We start from the raw sequence: 15,478 nt of genomic DNA, 5'->3' as shown, positions 1-15,478 counted from the left end.
GTGATACAGGCTACTCTTGAAATATTACATGGCATTATTTGCACTGATGTATCGATCTATTGATGTTTTGATTTAGTGATGCATAGAAATAAATAAAATAAACAAAGAAATAAATAAGTTAATGAAATGTGTGTTCATATCTTTGAGATCCAATTTAAAGTTTTAAAGTTTTGAGTTTCTCCTCACTCACGTTTGTTGATACTTGAAGGTTTAAAGGTTACAGGTTTGTTCAGCACGGTGACATTTAGGGGTTAAAATCCTCATGAGTGAAAAAACACGTCCTGCAAACTCTCCTTTACTGTAAAATGATTCAGTGTTACGTAACGGTGTGTGTGTGTGTGTGTGTGTGCAGCGTTATTTGTAATGACACTGTAATTCGTCAGGTTTACAGATACAGCCAGATGTGGTGGATGTGTGTGTGAGTAAAAGCCATCAACCTCCAGCTGCGTCTCTCACGGTCTGCATATAAAAAATAAGAGACAGTCTGATGTGCTCAGGTTCACAAACTGATAGATAGATAGATAGATAGATAGATAGATAGATAGATAGATAGATAGATAGATAGATAGATAGATAGATAGATAGATAGATAGATAGATAGATAGATAGATAGATAGATAGATAGATGTCATGCAGTACAAACTGTTGGGTTTCAATTGTCCATCAAAATGACAGAAGTTCAGACTAAATGGGATCTGACTAAACGCTGGAGTACAGCAAAGTGCATGCACAAGAGTTAAAAAACTGTTAAAGCATTCGTCCATTAAAAAGAAAAGTAACAGTCTTTTTTTATTTCTCTTCTCCTCTTTTCTTTTCCTCCCTCACTCCTTCTCTCTCTGTCTTGCTTCTGATTTGCTTCTCGGTTGTTGACTCCTCCTCCTCCTCTTCTTTCTCCTTCTTTCTCCTCAGTCCTCCTCTGACAGAGTCTCGTGAGGCGTGGACGGTCGGGACTTGCTGTGACCTCTCACCTCCGGCGTCTTCCTGTCCTGCAGGAAGTCTTCAATCTCTCCGGGCAAACACGCAAACTTCTCCTGGAACTCGGCCTCGATGGCTCCCTGCAGCTGCAACACAGAGAGAGAGAAAGTAACTCTTTAACATCTTAACTTGCACCATTATTTTTGTACTAAATTCTATTGTAATGTAGTTTATATGGAATATTGTTTATTTGTTATTGAATATTGAAATAGGTAATACTGTATATTACTCCTCCTTGAACCGCCACCTTACCGTGGTGGAGGGGTTTGAGTACCCGAATGATCCTAGGAGCTATGTTGTCCGGGGCTTAATGCCCCTGGTAGGGTCTCCCAAGGCAAACAGGTCCTAGGTGACGGGTCAGACAAAGAGCGGTTCAAAGCCCCTTATGAAAAAAGTAACAGCAAGGACGTGTACGTCGCCCGGACTGGCGTTACCGGGGCCCCACCCTGGAGCCAGGCCTGGGGTCGGGGCTCGCAGGCGAGCGTCTGGTGGCCGGGTCTTGGCCCACGGGACCCGGCCGGGCGCAGCCCGAACGAGCGACGTGGGCCCGCCCTCCCGTAGGCCCACCACCCGCGGGAGGGTACATAAGGGGCAGGTGCCGTGTGATATGGGTGGCAGCCGTGGGCGGGGGCCCCGGCGACCCAATCCCCGGATGACGACTCTGGCTTTAGGGACATGGAATGTCACCTCGCTGGGGGGGAAAGAGCCTGAGCTTGTGCGGGAGGCTGAGAGGTATCGACTAGAGATAGTCGGGCTCACCTCCACGCACAGCCTGGGCTCTGGAACCCAACTCCTTGAGAGGGGTTGGACTCTCTTCCACTCTGGAGTTGCCCATGGTGAGAGGCGGCGAGCTGGTGTGGGCTTGCTCATAGCTCCCCAGCTCAGCCGCCATGTGTTGGAGTTCTCCCCGCATAACGAGAGGGTCGCTTCCCTGCGCCTTCGGGTCGGGGATAGGTCTCTCACTGTCGTTTCGGCCTACGGGCCGAACGGCAGTGCAGAGTACCCGGCCTTCCTGGAGGCCCTGGGAGGGGTGCTGGAAAGTGCCCCAACTGGGGACTCCATCGTTCTGTTGGGAGACTTCAACGCTCACGTGGGCAGCGACAGTGTTACCTGGAGAGGTGTGATTGGGAGGAACGGCCTCCCCGATCTGAACCCGAGCGGTGTTTTGTTATTGGACTTCTGTGCTAGCCACAGTCTGTCCATAACAAACACCATGTTCGAGCATAAGGGTGTCCATCAGTGCACGTGGCACCAGGACACCCTAGGACGGAGGTCAATGATCGACTTTGTAGTCGTGTCATCTGACCTCCGGCCGTATGTCTTGGACACTCGGGTGAAGAGAGGGGCTGAGCTGTCAACTGATCACCACCTGGTGGTGAGTTGGATCCGCTGGCAGGGGAGGAAGCTGGTCAGACCTGGAAGACCCAAGCGTATCGTGAGGGTCTGCTGGGAACGTCTGGCAGAATCCCCTGTCAGGGAGGTCTTCAACTCCCACCTCCGGGAGAGCTTTGACCAGATTCCGAGGGAGGCCGGAGACATTGAGTCCGAATGGACCATGTTCTCCACTTCCATTGTTGACGCGGCCATCCGGAGTTGCGGCCGTAAGGTCTCCGGCGCCTGTCGCGGCGGCAATCCCCGAACCCGGTGGTGGAGCCCGGAAGTAAGGGATGCCGTCAAGCTGAAGAAGGAGTCCTACCGAGCCTGGCTAGCTCGGGGGACCCCCGAGGCAGCTGACGGGTACCGGCAGGCCAAGCGGACGGCGGCCCGGGCGGTCGCGGAAGCAAAAACTCGGGTCTGGGAAAAGTTCGGGGAGGCCATGGAGGAGGACTACCGGTCGGCCTCGAGGAAATTCTGGCAAACCATCCGGCGCCTCAGGAGGGGGAAGCAGTGCTCCGCCAACACTGTTTACAGTGGAGGAGGGGAGCTGCTGACCTCGACTGGGGATATCGTCGGGCGGTGGAAGGAATACTTCGAGGATCTCCTCAATCCCACTGACACGTCTTCCATCGAGGAAGCAGAGGCTGGGGACTCAGAGGTCGATTCATTCATCACCCAAGCTGAAGTCACTGAGGTAGTCAGGAAGCTCCTCAGTGGCAAGGCACCGGGGGTGGATGAGATCCGCCCTGAGTACCTCAAGTCTCTGGATGTTGCGGGGCTGTCGTGGCTGACACGCCTCTGCAGCATCGCGTGGCAGTCGGGGACAGTGCCTCTGGACTGGCAGACCGGGGTGGTGGTCCCTCTCTTCAAAAAGGGGGACCGGAGGGTGTGTTCCAACTACCGGGGGATCACACTCCTCAGCCTCCCGGGGAAAGTCTATTCCAGGGTGCTGGAGAGGAGAATTCGGCCGATAGTCGAACCTCGGATTCAGGAGGAACAATGCGGTTTTCGCCCTGGCCGTGGAACGCTGGACCAGCTCTACACCCTCCGCAGGGTGCTCGAGGGCGCATGGGAGTTTGCCCAACCAGTCCACATGTGTTTTGTGGATCTGGAGAAGGCTTTCGACCGTGTCCCACGTGGCATCCTGTGGGAGGTGCTCCGAGAGTATGGGATCGGAGGCCCTCTGCTGAGGGCTGTACGGTCCCTGTATGACCGGAGCAGGAGCTTGGTTCGCATGGCCGGCAGTAAGTCAGACCTGTTCCCGGTGCGTGTTGGACTCCGGCAGGGCTGCCCTTTGTCACCGGTTCTGTTCATTATCTTTATGGACAGAATTTCTAGGTGCAGCCAAGTGCCGGAGGGGGTACGGTTCGGGAGCCACTTGATCTCATCTCTGCTTTTTGCGGATGATGTGGTCTTGTTGGCTCCCTCGAGCCAGGACCTTCAGCATGCACTGGGGCGGTTTGCAGCCGAGTGTGAAGCAGCTGGGATGAGAATCAGCACCTCTAAGTCCGAGGCCATGGTTCTCGACCGGAAAAAGGTGGCTTGCACCCTCCAGGTCGGGGGAGAGTTCCTGCCTCAGGTGGAGGAGTTTAAGTATCTCGGGGTCTTGTTCACGAGTGAGGGGAGAACGGAGCGCGAGATTGACAGGCGGATCGGTGCGGCGGCCGCAGTAATGCGGTCATTGTATCGGTCCGTCGTGGTGAAGAAGGAGCTGAGCCGAAAGGCAAAGCTCTCGATTTACCGGTCGATCTACGTTCCCACCCTCACCTATGGTCATGAACTCTGGGTCATGACCGAAAGGACAGGATCCCGGATACAAGCGGCCGAAATGAGTTTCCTCCGCAGGGTGGCGGGGCGCTCCCTTAGAGATAGGGTGAGGAGCTCTGTCACCCGGGAGGAGCTCGGAGTAGAGCCGCTGCTCCTCCACATCGAGAGGAGTCAGCTGAGGTGGCTCGGGCACCTGTATAGGATGCCCCCTGGACGCCTCCCTCGTGAGGTGTTCCGGGCATGTCCCACCGGGAGGAGGCCCCGAGGAAGACCCAGGACACGCTGGGGTGACTACGTCACTCGGCTGGCCTGGGAACGCCTTGGGGTCCCCCCGGAAGAGCTGGAGGAAGTGTCCGGGGAGAGGGAAGTCTGGGGATCCCTGCTCCGACTGCTGCCCCCGCGACCCGGACTCGGATAAGCGGCGGACAATGGATGGATGGATGGAATACTGTATATTTGTTATATTGAAATGTCTTTGTAAATAGTTTGTACAATGCTTTGGCAACAACAAATTTCTGTTCATGCCAATAAAGCTAAATGAATTGAATTGAATTGAATTGAAAGTAACTGTTTAGATCCCCAATGAGAGGTTGGTTTATTGAAATGACGGCTGTTTAGACGTTTGCTCCAATGTTTTTCGGAGAAGTGAAGCTCCACCTGTGGAGCAGATCAACGGCTCGTCACAGAGACACCACCCCATCTAGAGAGCTCGTCAGCCGGCCAACCTCCGTCGTCATCCCGGGGGAGAAAAGACGATCGCTAATTAACTTACCTGCAGGTTTTTTAGAGGTTTACCGCCGGCTGGTAACATTCTTTTTAGGAGATAAATACTGGTCTCATTGATGAAATGTAACAATTGTGGCAGTCGCATTAGTTTGTTTGAATTAAAAGTGAAGCTTCGTGTGTGTATTGGACAGAGGAGCAGCGCTGCCTGGGTAGCGCCGCCTGACGTATGTGATTGTTGAAGGGGTGTCCCAATTTGTAGGGGTTGACTTTCAACGCCCTACCCCTTGTAGCTCCGTTTCAAGGGGCAAAGGTTAAAGGGATAGTTCACCCAAAATTGAAATTTCACTCATTATCTACTCACCCTCATGTGGACTAATGCCGGGTTCACACCGGACGCCAAAGCGCCGCGAAGCGGAGCGGCCGCGGAAATCGCGCGCGAGCCGCGTCCCTCCAGTTCACACCAGACGCTGATTTCTCCGCGGCGGTCGCGACCGCCTCTGCTCCTCAGCTGTTGTTCACTCACATTCAGAGCTGTGTTTTTTACATCATGGATAAGTAAATAACCTCATATAATTATAACACCATGTGCTGTGGGTCACACAACTCCCTGTACTTCACTTCCAAGATTAATTTCACGTCCTCCTTCACTTTACAACAACTCGTCTCTGCCTCTCTCTCTCTCTCTCTCTCTCTTTCCCTGTTTGTTTGTGTGTTTTGACCCCCCCCCCCCCCCCCCCCCCCCCCCCCCCCTCCCCACTCCCCTCCTCCCTCCTGCAGCCAGCCCACCGTGTCTCCCTATCCTGTGTGTGTGTTTTCATCTCTCTTGCTCTCTGTTGAGAGTCTGACAAATATAAATACGGTCGCATTTGTCAGTCGCTGTATTTTATTTTGAAAAGTGTTTTATTTTGAAAATTGACCGGATTCTCTCGTTGTTTCATGTGTGACTTCCTGCCAAGATTGACGCGATTGCTCGCGGCTCGCGCACAAAATAGAACAGACGCCGAAACGATAAATGCACGGCGCGAGCAATCGCGGCGCTTCGCGGCGCGTCGCCTCTGGTCTGAACTACAGAACCTGTTAACTTGGGCGCCGAAGGGAAGCGGTCTCCGTTCCGCGGCTATTCGCGGCGCTTCGGCGTCCGGTGTGAACCCGGCGTAAGGGCTGGGAGAAGTTTCAGAGTCCTCCGTGGCTTCTCTGAGTTACAGGGGGTCTCGGCGTAGCAGTGCATGTCCATATAACGGTTGCAAATGGATACCAACTGTCTTCGTAACAAAAAGACACACCAAAAAACATCCAAATACCTCCATGCTGCTCGTACAGCTTCCGCTACAAAACAAGCTTGATATATAGACTTACTACTTAATTTTTTTCGGAACAATTTCGCATTTCGGGGCTTCAATACAAGACGGACATTACATACGAGCAGCATGGAGGTATTTGGATGTTTTTTGGTGTGTCTTTTTGTTACGAAGACAGTTGGTATCCATTTGCAACCGGACATATATATGGACATGCACTGCTACGCCGAGACCCCCTGTAACTCAGAGAAGCCACGGAGGACTCTGAAACTTCTCCCAGCCCTTAGTCGACATGAGGGTGAGTAGATAATGAGTGCAATTTCAATTTTGGGTGAACTATCCCTTTAAGGGCTAGGGCTAGGGATGAAAATTAGAATTGGAATTGGGCAGGTGAGTCAGAAACAAGCTCCGCTCAGAGATTCAACCAGGCTGTTTGTCGACTGTTACCGGCTCCTGTTGGGCTGCCAGAGGGTGATGTGTTGTTGCATCACTCAAACAGCCGGCGTTGACGTCAGCAGAGGAGACTGAACTGTGTGGGAGTGGATCCACAGCAGCAGCAGCAGCAGCTTGGAGCCGCATGTATAATATAATATAATATAAGACGTTGCTTGTTGTGTAGGACACGGCAGCATGAAATATGTGCAGAGACGTGGGTGGAGGTGGAAATGATCCAGATTTTGAAATCCCTTGTTGTTTTACCATCCAGGATCACATTATCTTTAACATCTTTACTTTTCTTTCTTTTACTTATCTTACACAGTTGTTCAGAAAAACTGGATCAGACCAGATCTAGATACAAACTTTTCAAGACTCAGGAACTCTTTACCACCCGACATCTGTAATACCGACTCACTCCCTGTTTCAAAAACGCTTACCCACCCCACCACCCATAACTCCAACACTCCAACCTATTCCATGCTTTTGCACAGCTTTTATTTTTTCATTATTGTTTTCTTAAATGTTGTACATTTAATATTTGCTTTTTTATTTTTTACTGATGTTTTGAATGTTGTTAATTGTATGTTTCTTGTATTTGGATGTTGTTTTCTGATGATTTTATTTGATGCTCTCTTCTGTAAAGTGTCCTTGAGTGGTTTGAAAGGCGCTTTTTAAATACAATTTATTATTACCAAATCTGGATAACAAGTGCTGTAAATGAGACTGAGTATCACACTGAAAAAAAACAAAAAAAACAGGTACAGCAGCATGCGGTCACTTCTAGTGTTTCTATATTGTTTTCTGTGCTGTTTTTTATTTCTTCAATGTTCAATGTGTACATTACTCAAATACATTGTGAATATTTTTCCATGTGTTTCAAATTTAATTTAAATATCCAGTAGTTTTTTATTTGTGGGATGATCAAAAGTTACTGTTATTTACTTTAGCACTGTAATGGTTTAAAAAATCAAGTGCAAAACATAAATCAATAAATGTGTTTATAAAACATGATAAATGTTGTTTATTTGACCAGTTTGAATCTAATTTAAATCACACCCGACTGCAGGATCAGGAGGATAATGATGTAATCAGATTTCTTTAGTTTTGAAGAACCTGGCAAGATTTGATTCAATCCATCATCCAAAAATCCAACTAGGTTACTTTTGAACACCTTGTTTTTTTTTTTTTACCTTTGGTTTCTGGTCCTGTATCTCCTGCAGGAGCCCGTTGTGCTGCTCCACCAGCTGCTCGTGGCGTTTGGTCTGCGTCTCCTCCAGCTGGAGACACAGAGAGAGAGAGGGAGACATTCAAAGAGACTTTAAGACGACACACAGAGACACCGAGGAGCTGCACACATCAAAGTTTCATCATCATCATCGTCGTCATCGTCTCTGCAGGAGTCGAATCATCATCCTCCGCTCACCCGCTTTATGTTCTGGACGACTTCATTGACGTAGGATTTATTGATCTCGATCTTCTCCCTGGATACACACACACACACACAGACACACACACACACACACACACACACACACACACACACACACACACACACACACACACACACACACACACACACACACACACACACACACACACACACACACACACACACAGTTGCATTGAGCTCTGTTGAGTTTGGACTAAATCTGACAAAACTCACTGGATGAATTTGTGCATGAAGGAGATGAAGAGGCTGCAGCGATATCAGTGTGTGTGTGTGTGTGTGTGTGTGTGTGTGTGTGTGTGTGTGTGTGTGTGTGTGTGTTTATGGATCGTACTCCTCGGCCAGATGCTTCTCTTTGGTCTTCGCCTGGTTGATCTTCTCCGTTCTCCTTCGATCCATCTGTCTCTTCAGCTCTTTCTTCTCCCTGCAGCAGCAGCAGCAGGAAAAAAAAAACAAAAAACAGTTTTTTCTCCGTTGTTTCAAAGAGTTGTGAAGCCGCACCGTGGGAAAAGTCTCGGCTCAAACTGAGACGTCTGAGAGACTTCCTGGAAACCGAAGGTAAAATTCACACAAACACAAAAAAAAAAAACCTGCAGGTGCTTTTAGAAGAAACGCTCATCTATCTCCATCAAAGCGCCGGAGCAGCAGCAGATAAATCACCAGATGCAACATTCGTCTCTTTTATCACAACGTGTTGTGATTGTCTCTTCTTTTAATCTCAAAGCTGCTTTTTAACATCGTTGTTTTTTATGTAAACACATATGTTAATCTCAGGAATGACTGTCAGTGATGAAAGTAATAGAAGAAGATTTCAGATCATTTACTTCAGTACAAGTGCAAATTCATCAGTGTACTGTGAAAATACTGCATTACAACTAAAAGTACTTTATGAGGAGTAAAAGTGCAAGTTTCATCTTATTTCCAGGTTCAGAGGATAAATCTGAGAGATTGTGACATGATTTTTAACAGAAAGATGAAGTCATTTTAAAAATGTGTTGGCTTTTTTTAAACATTTATTTTATATATAATTTAATCTGAAAGTTAGTTGTAGCTTTAAAGGGATAGTTTAACGTTTTGGCAAATTAGCCCATTACCATAATCCCTATAGTCATAGCAGTAGGTTTGTTACCTTTAATTGTCGGTGCAAGCTGTTTTTAGAACGGCGGAGCAGAGCCGTGAGCTGCTCAGAGCTACGCTACAGAGACTCATGGGATTTCTTGGTTTCCCTCATCAAACTCATCAAATACACAATCCAACAACTCCACAACGCTCTGGTGGACAAATGACGGCTCGCAGGTGATGGATAGGTGAATCTTACTTGTCACAAATGTCTTTGAGCTTCTTCATCTGAGCGTTGTGACTCTCCTCGGCCAGACCGCTGAGCCGCTCCGTCAGCTGCAGGGAACACAAGGTTCACCATGAATCACTGGAAAAACCTGGACCACCAGTGAATGTGAGTGTGTGTGTGTCACTTTAAATCTTGAATGCAAATAACAAAAAACATTTTCTTTCTCGTTTTCCTTTTTGTATTGATGTGTAAACTCACTATCCTGCGTTCTCTTCTTGCTGTGCTGTGGATAGTTATTTTTCTGAGATGCCTATTAAAGAACATTTTTTCACATGAGTTTATGATGGTCTATGCCTGATGTCTTCATGTGCTATTCAAGGTGTTTGTGATTTGTGTGCATTTCGGTTTGCATCCACACAGGGAAATATTTTGTAACATTTTCTATTATATATAGTATTTTCTATTTGATAAAGTGTTAGCTTTTATTGTATTGTATGCACTGACGTAAAAAGTATATGTATAATTGTTTACACCTGTGGTTCACTACGCCTGATTGTGTCAGGTGACCCTAGGGATTACTTTACATGTCTGACGAAGGATATGCCCGAAACGTTACACTTAATAAAACTTGCAGGAGTGCGGACTTCCTCTTTCATCTCATACTTACCCTCTGGTCCAGCACCCAGCTTTACACTTTTTTTTTGGGATGTGCGTGCTATTTGTACCTATTTTAAACTCACTATCCCACCTGCTTTGGTCTCAGTGCTACAACTTTAGGTCTTCACACAACTTTATTGATAATAATCTTAAGTTTTACCGTCTTGATGTGCTCCCTCTGCAGATACTTCTGGCTGTAGTACTGTTCCTGCCTCAGAGCCAGAAGCTGCTGCTGCTGCTCGTCTCTGAGCTGCTGCAGCCGCTCGTCCTTCTCACTGTCCGAGCACGAACCCCTGATCAACGTAACACAAATACACATCAAACACAAATACACAATAACACCTCCTCTGTGTACTGTATGTGTGTGTGTTTGTTTGTTTGTGTATGTACCGGCTCTTGCTGCACTGTCGGGCCGTCTTCTTGTACTTGTTGTTGAACTCTCGCAGCAGCTCGGACGTTTTCTTCTGGTGTCGTCTCACCAGCTCCTTCAGCTCCTTGAACTGACGTCTCTGCTCCTTCAGGTAAACCTTCGTCTGCTGCAGACTCTCCATCGAGCACACCGGCACGTCTGCACGGAGAAACACCCAGAGACGTGAACTTTGGTGACTGAAGAGGTTCATAATGTGGTTTATTTGATGTTATTAACGTCTAATTCAGCGAATCAATGATGAATATTCAGCTGTTTAAGTTTTATAAAGTGTCAGACAAAGGACAGAAAACACAACTTGAGGTTTTAATGATATAAACAGATTAAAACAGCATCAATTAAACCCAATAATCCACATAAACACAGCCACAGTAATGTACAGTTGTTTTATCAGCTACTCACTCTGTACATTTTGTATTTTTGTTATTGCTCTCTGCGTTTGTACATTAATGCTAATTGTGTCTGAGTGCTTGGTTTTACATTTTTCCACTTCTACATATGGTAATAAAATGACTTTTTTGAACTACTCTGTTCATTTGGTGCTTCAAAACCATTAATAAGTTGTGTTTTTACACTTACATTGATTTAAACTTTACTAAAGTGAAACAACAACAACAACAAAAGCGTAATTAAAATGTGCTGATGTCTGGTTTTACTTTTCATCCTGTTTGTGAAACATGAAAGTGTGAAGTCACATCATTTTATATCTGGAATATACAGTATCTACAGCAAGATACAGTCAAATATCAACAGGATTCATTTTATTTAATTAAATGATTTCATATCAGGAACTACTGACCTATTAAAACACTGAGAACCAGGTCTTCAGTCTTTGCTGCCGGTTTCGGAGCCTCTGAAACACAGAGAGAAGAAAATCAACATCATCACATTTAATAAAAACGTTGAAATTATGACTCGTATTATTATTAAAACTGCATCAAAACACATAAAACCAGCACAAAGTCTCATTTTTCCATCTCTGAATGCTGAATGGTGGATGCTATACAGTACCTGTCGTCGTAGCAGCCGTCCTAGCTGCTTGCTGATTGGCCGCATGGGCTTTGGGCGTCGTGGCGACGGGGGTGTGGCCTGCAGGACCCGGGGCGGGGCTGAGGCCGTTTTCCAGAGGAGCTGATTTCAGGTCGTTCTTCCGCTCTGCACAGCTGTCGACTTCATCCTGAGGAACGACAACAACAACAACATGATGTCACAGCCACGTTTTGAGCTTTTTCTTTTTTTTTTTTATTAACGTTTTTTATTGATTCCACATATCAATATTTAACATTTCACATACACAATTTTCAAACAGTATACAACAACTTCTCCACCAGGGAGCAGAGACATATATAAACATACATTCTCAAAGAAAGTTATCGTAGAGTAAATTTGAAGAAATAAAAGAAACACTTTTTCACTCCTGTCCTTATTTTCACATCTCTCTTACATCGTCCCTTTTCTCCTGTTGGAGGTTAAATATAATAAACATATGAACAATTAACAAATTTGTAGCCTGAACCAAGGGGATCAGTAATCTACCATACAAATTGTCCTCACTGCACAAAGGCTGCTCTCAATGGAGACACAAAATTAACCCAGTTTTGTTTTGAGCTTTTTCAGGGTGAAGAAGACAAACAAACAAACTAAAAAAAAAGGGTAAAGACGAACAAACGCCGACCTCGGTCTGAGCCTCCTCCTCTCCGTCCTCCAGCGTCAGAGCCGCCAGCTGTTTGGACCTCTGCTCCAGCAGGTTGACGTATCGGATGGGGTTGGACAGAGCCTCGATCACATCTGGACAGGAAGTGAGAAGAAGAAACAGACACAAAAAAATCAAAAAAACTTTAAGTCTCAAACTCAGGAAGAAATTCCTCTATATTATGAAACATGAAACAGAGTTTAAAACCTGATACACGATGACCAAAACGACAGACAATTTGTTATAACATGTATTTATCAGGAAATACAGGTGGAAACATCTGGTTCAATGTATCTCTAAATAAAATTCACATCACATCACATAAGCAGTGTTCCCATTAGCAATATTATATTATATACTTATTAGTGACATGGTATTATAAAAACCAAGTGTGATATGAAGACTCACACATAAAAGACGACCATGAAAACGAAACAGAGATATGGGAATTAAAAGAATATCATGTGTATAGATTGTCTCATATGTGTGTTTTCATGTATGTTAATATGACGTGTGTGTGTCTTTAATGTGAGGGAGTGAAAAGGAAAGCATAATGGGCATCAATGATGCATTAAAAATGAAATAATGATAATAAAAAACTCAATAAGAAGCTCCTGACAACAAAAAAACACACACGTATGTAAGAGTACTGACTGGGAACAGCTCTATCTCTACTTACGTAATCAGCAATGATATAATTAATGAAAATAACAGAACCTGGACCTGCACAAGCACATTTTAAAATATGTTTTAATTTAAGCTCAGGTCAGTTTTACAGTTCTGACCTGCTCAGTATATTAATGAAATGAATAAACATCCACAGACATTTTAATAACAGCTACAAACTGTTTGTAATAAGAAGAACAAAGTGTAAAGTTTCCCCAGATGCTGCAGAGTTCAACCCATAAAAGTGAAAAAGTATCAACACTGTGTTGTGGTTTAAACAGCCTGAGTCATTAAAATAAAAACCTGTAAATGTTGAGTTGAGTTCATGTTTGTTTGTTAAAGTTTTTTTTGAAGTTTTTGTACCTGCGAAGGTGTCGGGGACGTAGTCTTTGACCTCGATGTAGACGAACACAGCCGGGAGAATCAGAGACTGGTTCTTCTCGTTCCTCAGGCCGATGTAGCGGTAACCTGAGTGTTTGGAAAAGAAAGAGGGAGAGTGAGATAGAGAGAGAGAGAGAGTTCACATCAAATATCATTCATTCACAAACAGCAGCTCCGTCTCTGTGATGTGTGTGATGGTTTTTAAAAACAGCAGGAGACAGGAAGCGTCTGTCAGAGGATTCACAGTCAACACAGACATGAATTACAACAGGAAAAAGAAATATGTTCATATTAATTTTACAAATCAGGGATGTATTTGATAATAATAATAAGAAATGTGCATTTTTTTGTTGTTGCTCTGTTTTACTGTTTTATTTGAAAATCATAAAGGAAAATTGTAATATTGTAAATGAGGTTGCTCCTCAATATATCTCCGAGTTTAAATAAAGGTTATGAATGAATAACAGAAAAACAGCAGTGAAATAGTGATAGTGATTTTTTTAACATAGGACATACATATTATATTTAGTTCAGGTTAAAAGAGATAATCAGCATGACCATATCCTGTCATCTGAATTTGTGCTGATGCCCTCAGGGCGCCGTCTTAAAGCTCCACTACGGAAAACCAACCGTTACTCCAGATCATTCATCCCGTCTGCTATCAGACTCTTAAATCTAGACCCAAGCTTGTGGAAATAAAAAATGTTATCTTTATTTTTGATTATTTATTTATTGATCTATTTATTTTTGATTTTTGATTTTTTTTACACGCTGGAAGGCCAAACGGGAGACAAATGTCATCTTTTGCTTCCACTGACATTGTAAATACAAACTGGCACCTGTGCATATGTACGAATGTGGATGAGTCTGTATTGTTGAGTTTGTATTGATGTGTTGTTGTGGATGAGCTTGTATTATTGTTCTTGGTGGACTGCCGAACAGAATTGCCCTCTGGGATTGATAAATGAACTCATCACCTGGTCTGACGGCCGACACCGGGATGATCCGATGACCTATGAACTTCCCTCCTTCCTCAAAAGCAGCGATTCTCAGAGACGCCAGAGTGGGAAGAATCACCTGAGAGCAAACAGGTGGGTCAGTGACGTCATGTCATGTGATGTCATGTGACTCCTCCCTCCTGTTCTTAAACATGTCACCTTTTTGAAGACGATGGGCTCCTCGTCCCACACCGGGTTGATGGCGTTGTTGTTCTGAGACGTCTTGGTCTTCAGCGCCTTCCTCCGGGTGTCGGCAGGAAGTCCAAACATCTCCACCTCCACGTACACGCCCACCCGCCGCTCCGTCAGGAACTGACCCGAAATCACCTGGGACACACACAACCAAATAAATACATTAACACTTTAAAGGGATAGTTCACCCAAAATTGAAATTTCACTCATTATCTACTCCCCCTCATGTCGACTAAGGGCTGGGAGAAGTTTCAGAGTCCTCCGTGACTTCTCTGAGTTACAGGGGGTCTCGGCATAATCAATTAATCAATCAACTTTATTTATATAGCACATAGCACGTAGCAGTGCATGTCCATATAACGGTTGCAAATGGATACCAACTGTCTTCGTAACAAAAAGACACACCAAAAAACATCCAAATACCTCCATGCTGCTCGTATGTAATGTCCGTCTTGTATTGAAGCCCCGAAATGCAAAATTGTTCCGAAAAAAATTAAATAAGTCTATATTTCAAGCTTGTTTTGTAGTGGAAGCTTCTCGAACCGGGAAGAGGACGGACCCTGGTTCATCCAATTGGGAAGAGGAGCTTCCGCTACAAACAAGCTTGAAATATAGACTTATTTAATTTTTTTAGGGACAATTTCGCATTACAAGACGGACATTACATACGAGCAGCATGGAGGTATTTGGATGTTTTTTGGTGTGTCTTTTTGTTACGAAGACAGTTGGTATCCATTTGCGACATGCACTGTTGCGCCGAGACCCCCTGTAAGTCAGAGAAGCCACGGAGGACTCTGAAACTTCTCCCAGCCCTTAGTCGCCATGAGGGAGAGTAGATAATGAGTGAAATTTCAATTTTGGGTGAACTGTCCCTTTAACACATTTTTCCTGACCCCTCTTCATGCAGGATTTTTTAACATTTACAACTCGTAGCGACACAACGCTCCCAGGTTTCACCAGGATTCACAGTCGGCACCTTCACAGAGAGCGTGTTGGCCACGATGCCGTCCACTGTGTTTTCTGTGAAGGGGTCAAAGTGTTTGTCCGGTCGTCTCATGAACTCCGGCTTCAGCCTGTAGCCGCTGCGCCCGTTGTACTCGAACACGAAGAGGTTGAGCTGCATGGACAAATCTGAGAGGAACAAAAGC

General features: G+C 45.4%; 1 protein-coding gene across 1 annotated transcript in view; it reads right to left on the bottom strand.

Annotated features, from left to right (window-relative positions):
* Positions 1-905: 905 nt before the first annotated feature.
* Positions 906-15,478, bottom strand: part of plcb1 (phospholipase C beta 1) — a gene marked incomplete at both ends in the record, with an annotated part of 37,998 nt that continues 23,425 nt past the window's right edge. The window contains 14 exons of the mRNA XM_083988321.1: positions 906-1,061; positions 7,772-7,858; positions 8,005-8,062; positions 8,363-8,452; positions 9,347-9,423; positions 10,134-10,266; positions 10,364-10,541; positions 11,200-11,253; positions 11,412-11,577; positions 12,076-12,188; positions 13,123-13,227; positions 14,118-14,217; positions 14,298-14,465; positions 15,307-15,461. Coding sequence (XP_083844447.1) covers positions 906-1,061; positions 7,772-7,858; positions 8,005-8,062; positions 8,363-8,452; positions 9,347-9,423; positions 10,134-10,266; positions 10,364-10,541; positions 11,200-11,253; positions 11,412-11,577; positions 12,076-12,188; positions 13,123-13,227; positions 14,118-14,217; positions 14,298-14,465; positions 15,307-15,461 — 1,640 coding nt within the window. The remainder of the gene's footprint in view (positions 1,062-7,771; positions 7,859-8,004; positions 8,063-8,362; positions 8,453-9,346; positions 9,424-10,133; positions 10,267-10,363; positions 10,542-11,199; positions 11,254-11,411; positions 11,578-12,075; positions 12,189-13,122; positions 13,228-14,117; positions 14,218-14,297; positions 14,466-15,306; positions 15,462-15,478) is intronic.

This window comes from Trachurus trachurus (genome assembly GCF_905171665.1).
Source record: "Trachurus trachurus genome assembly, chromosome: 15".
Taxonomy (NCBI): Eukaryota; Metazoa; Chordata; class Actinopteri; order Carangiformes; family Carangidae; genus Trachurus; species Trachurus trachurus.
This window is presented reverse-complemented; position numbering and strand designations above follow the sequence as displayed.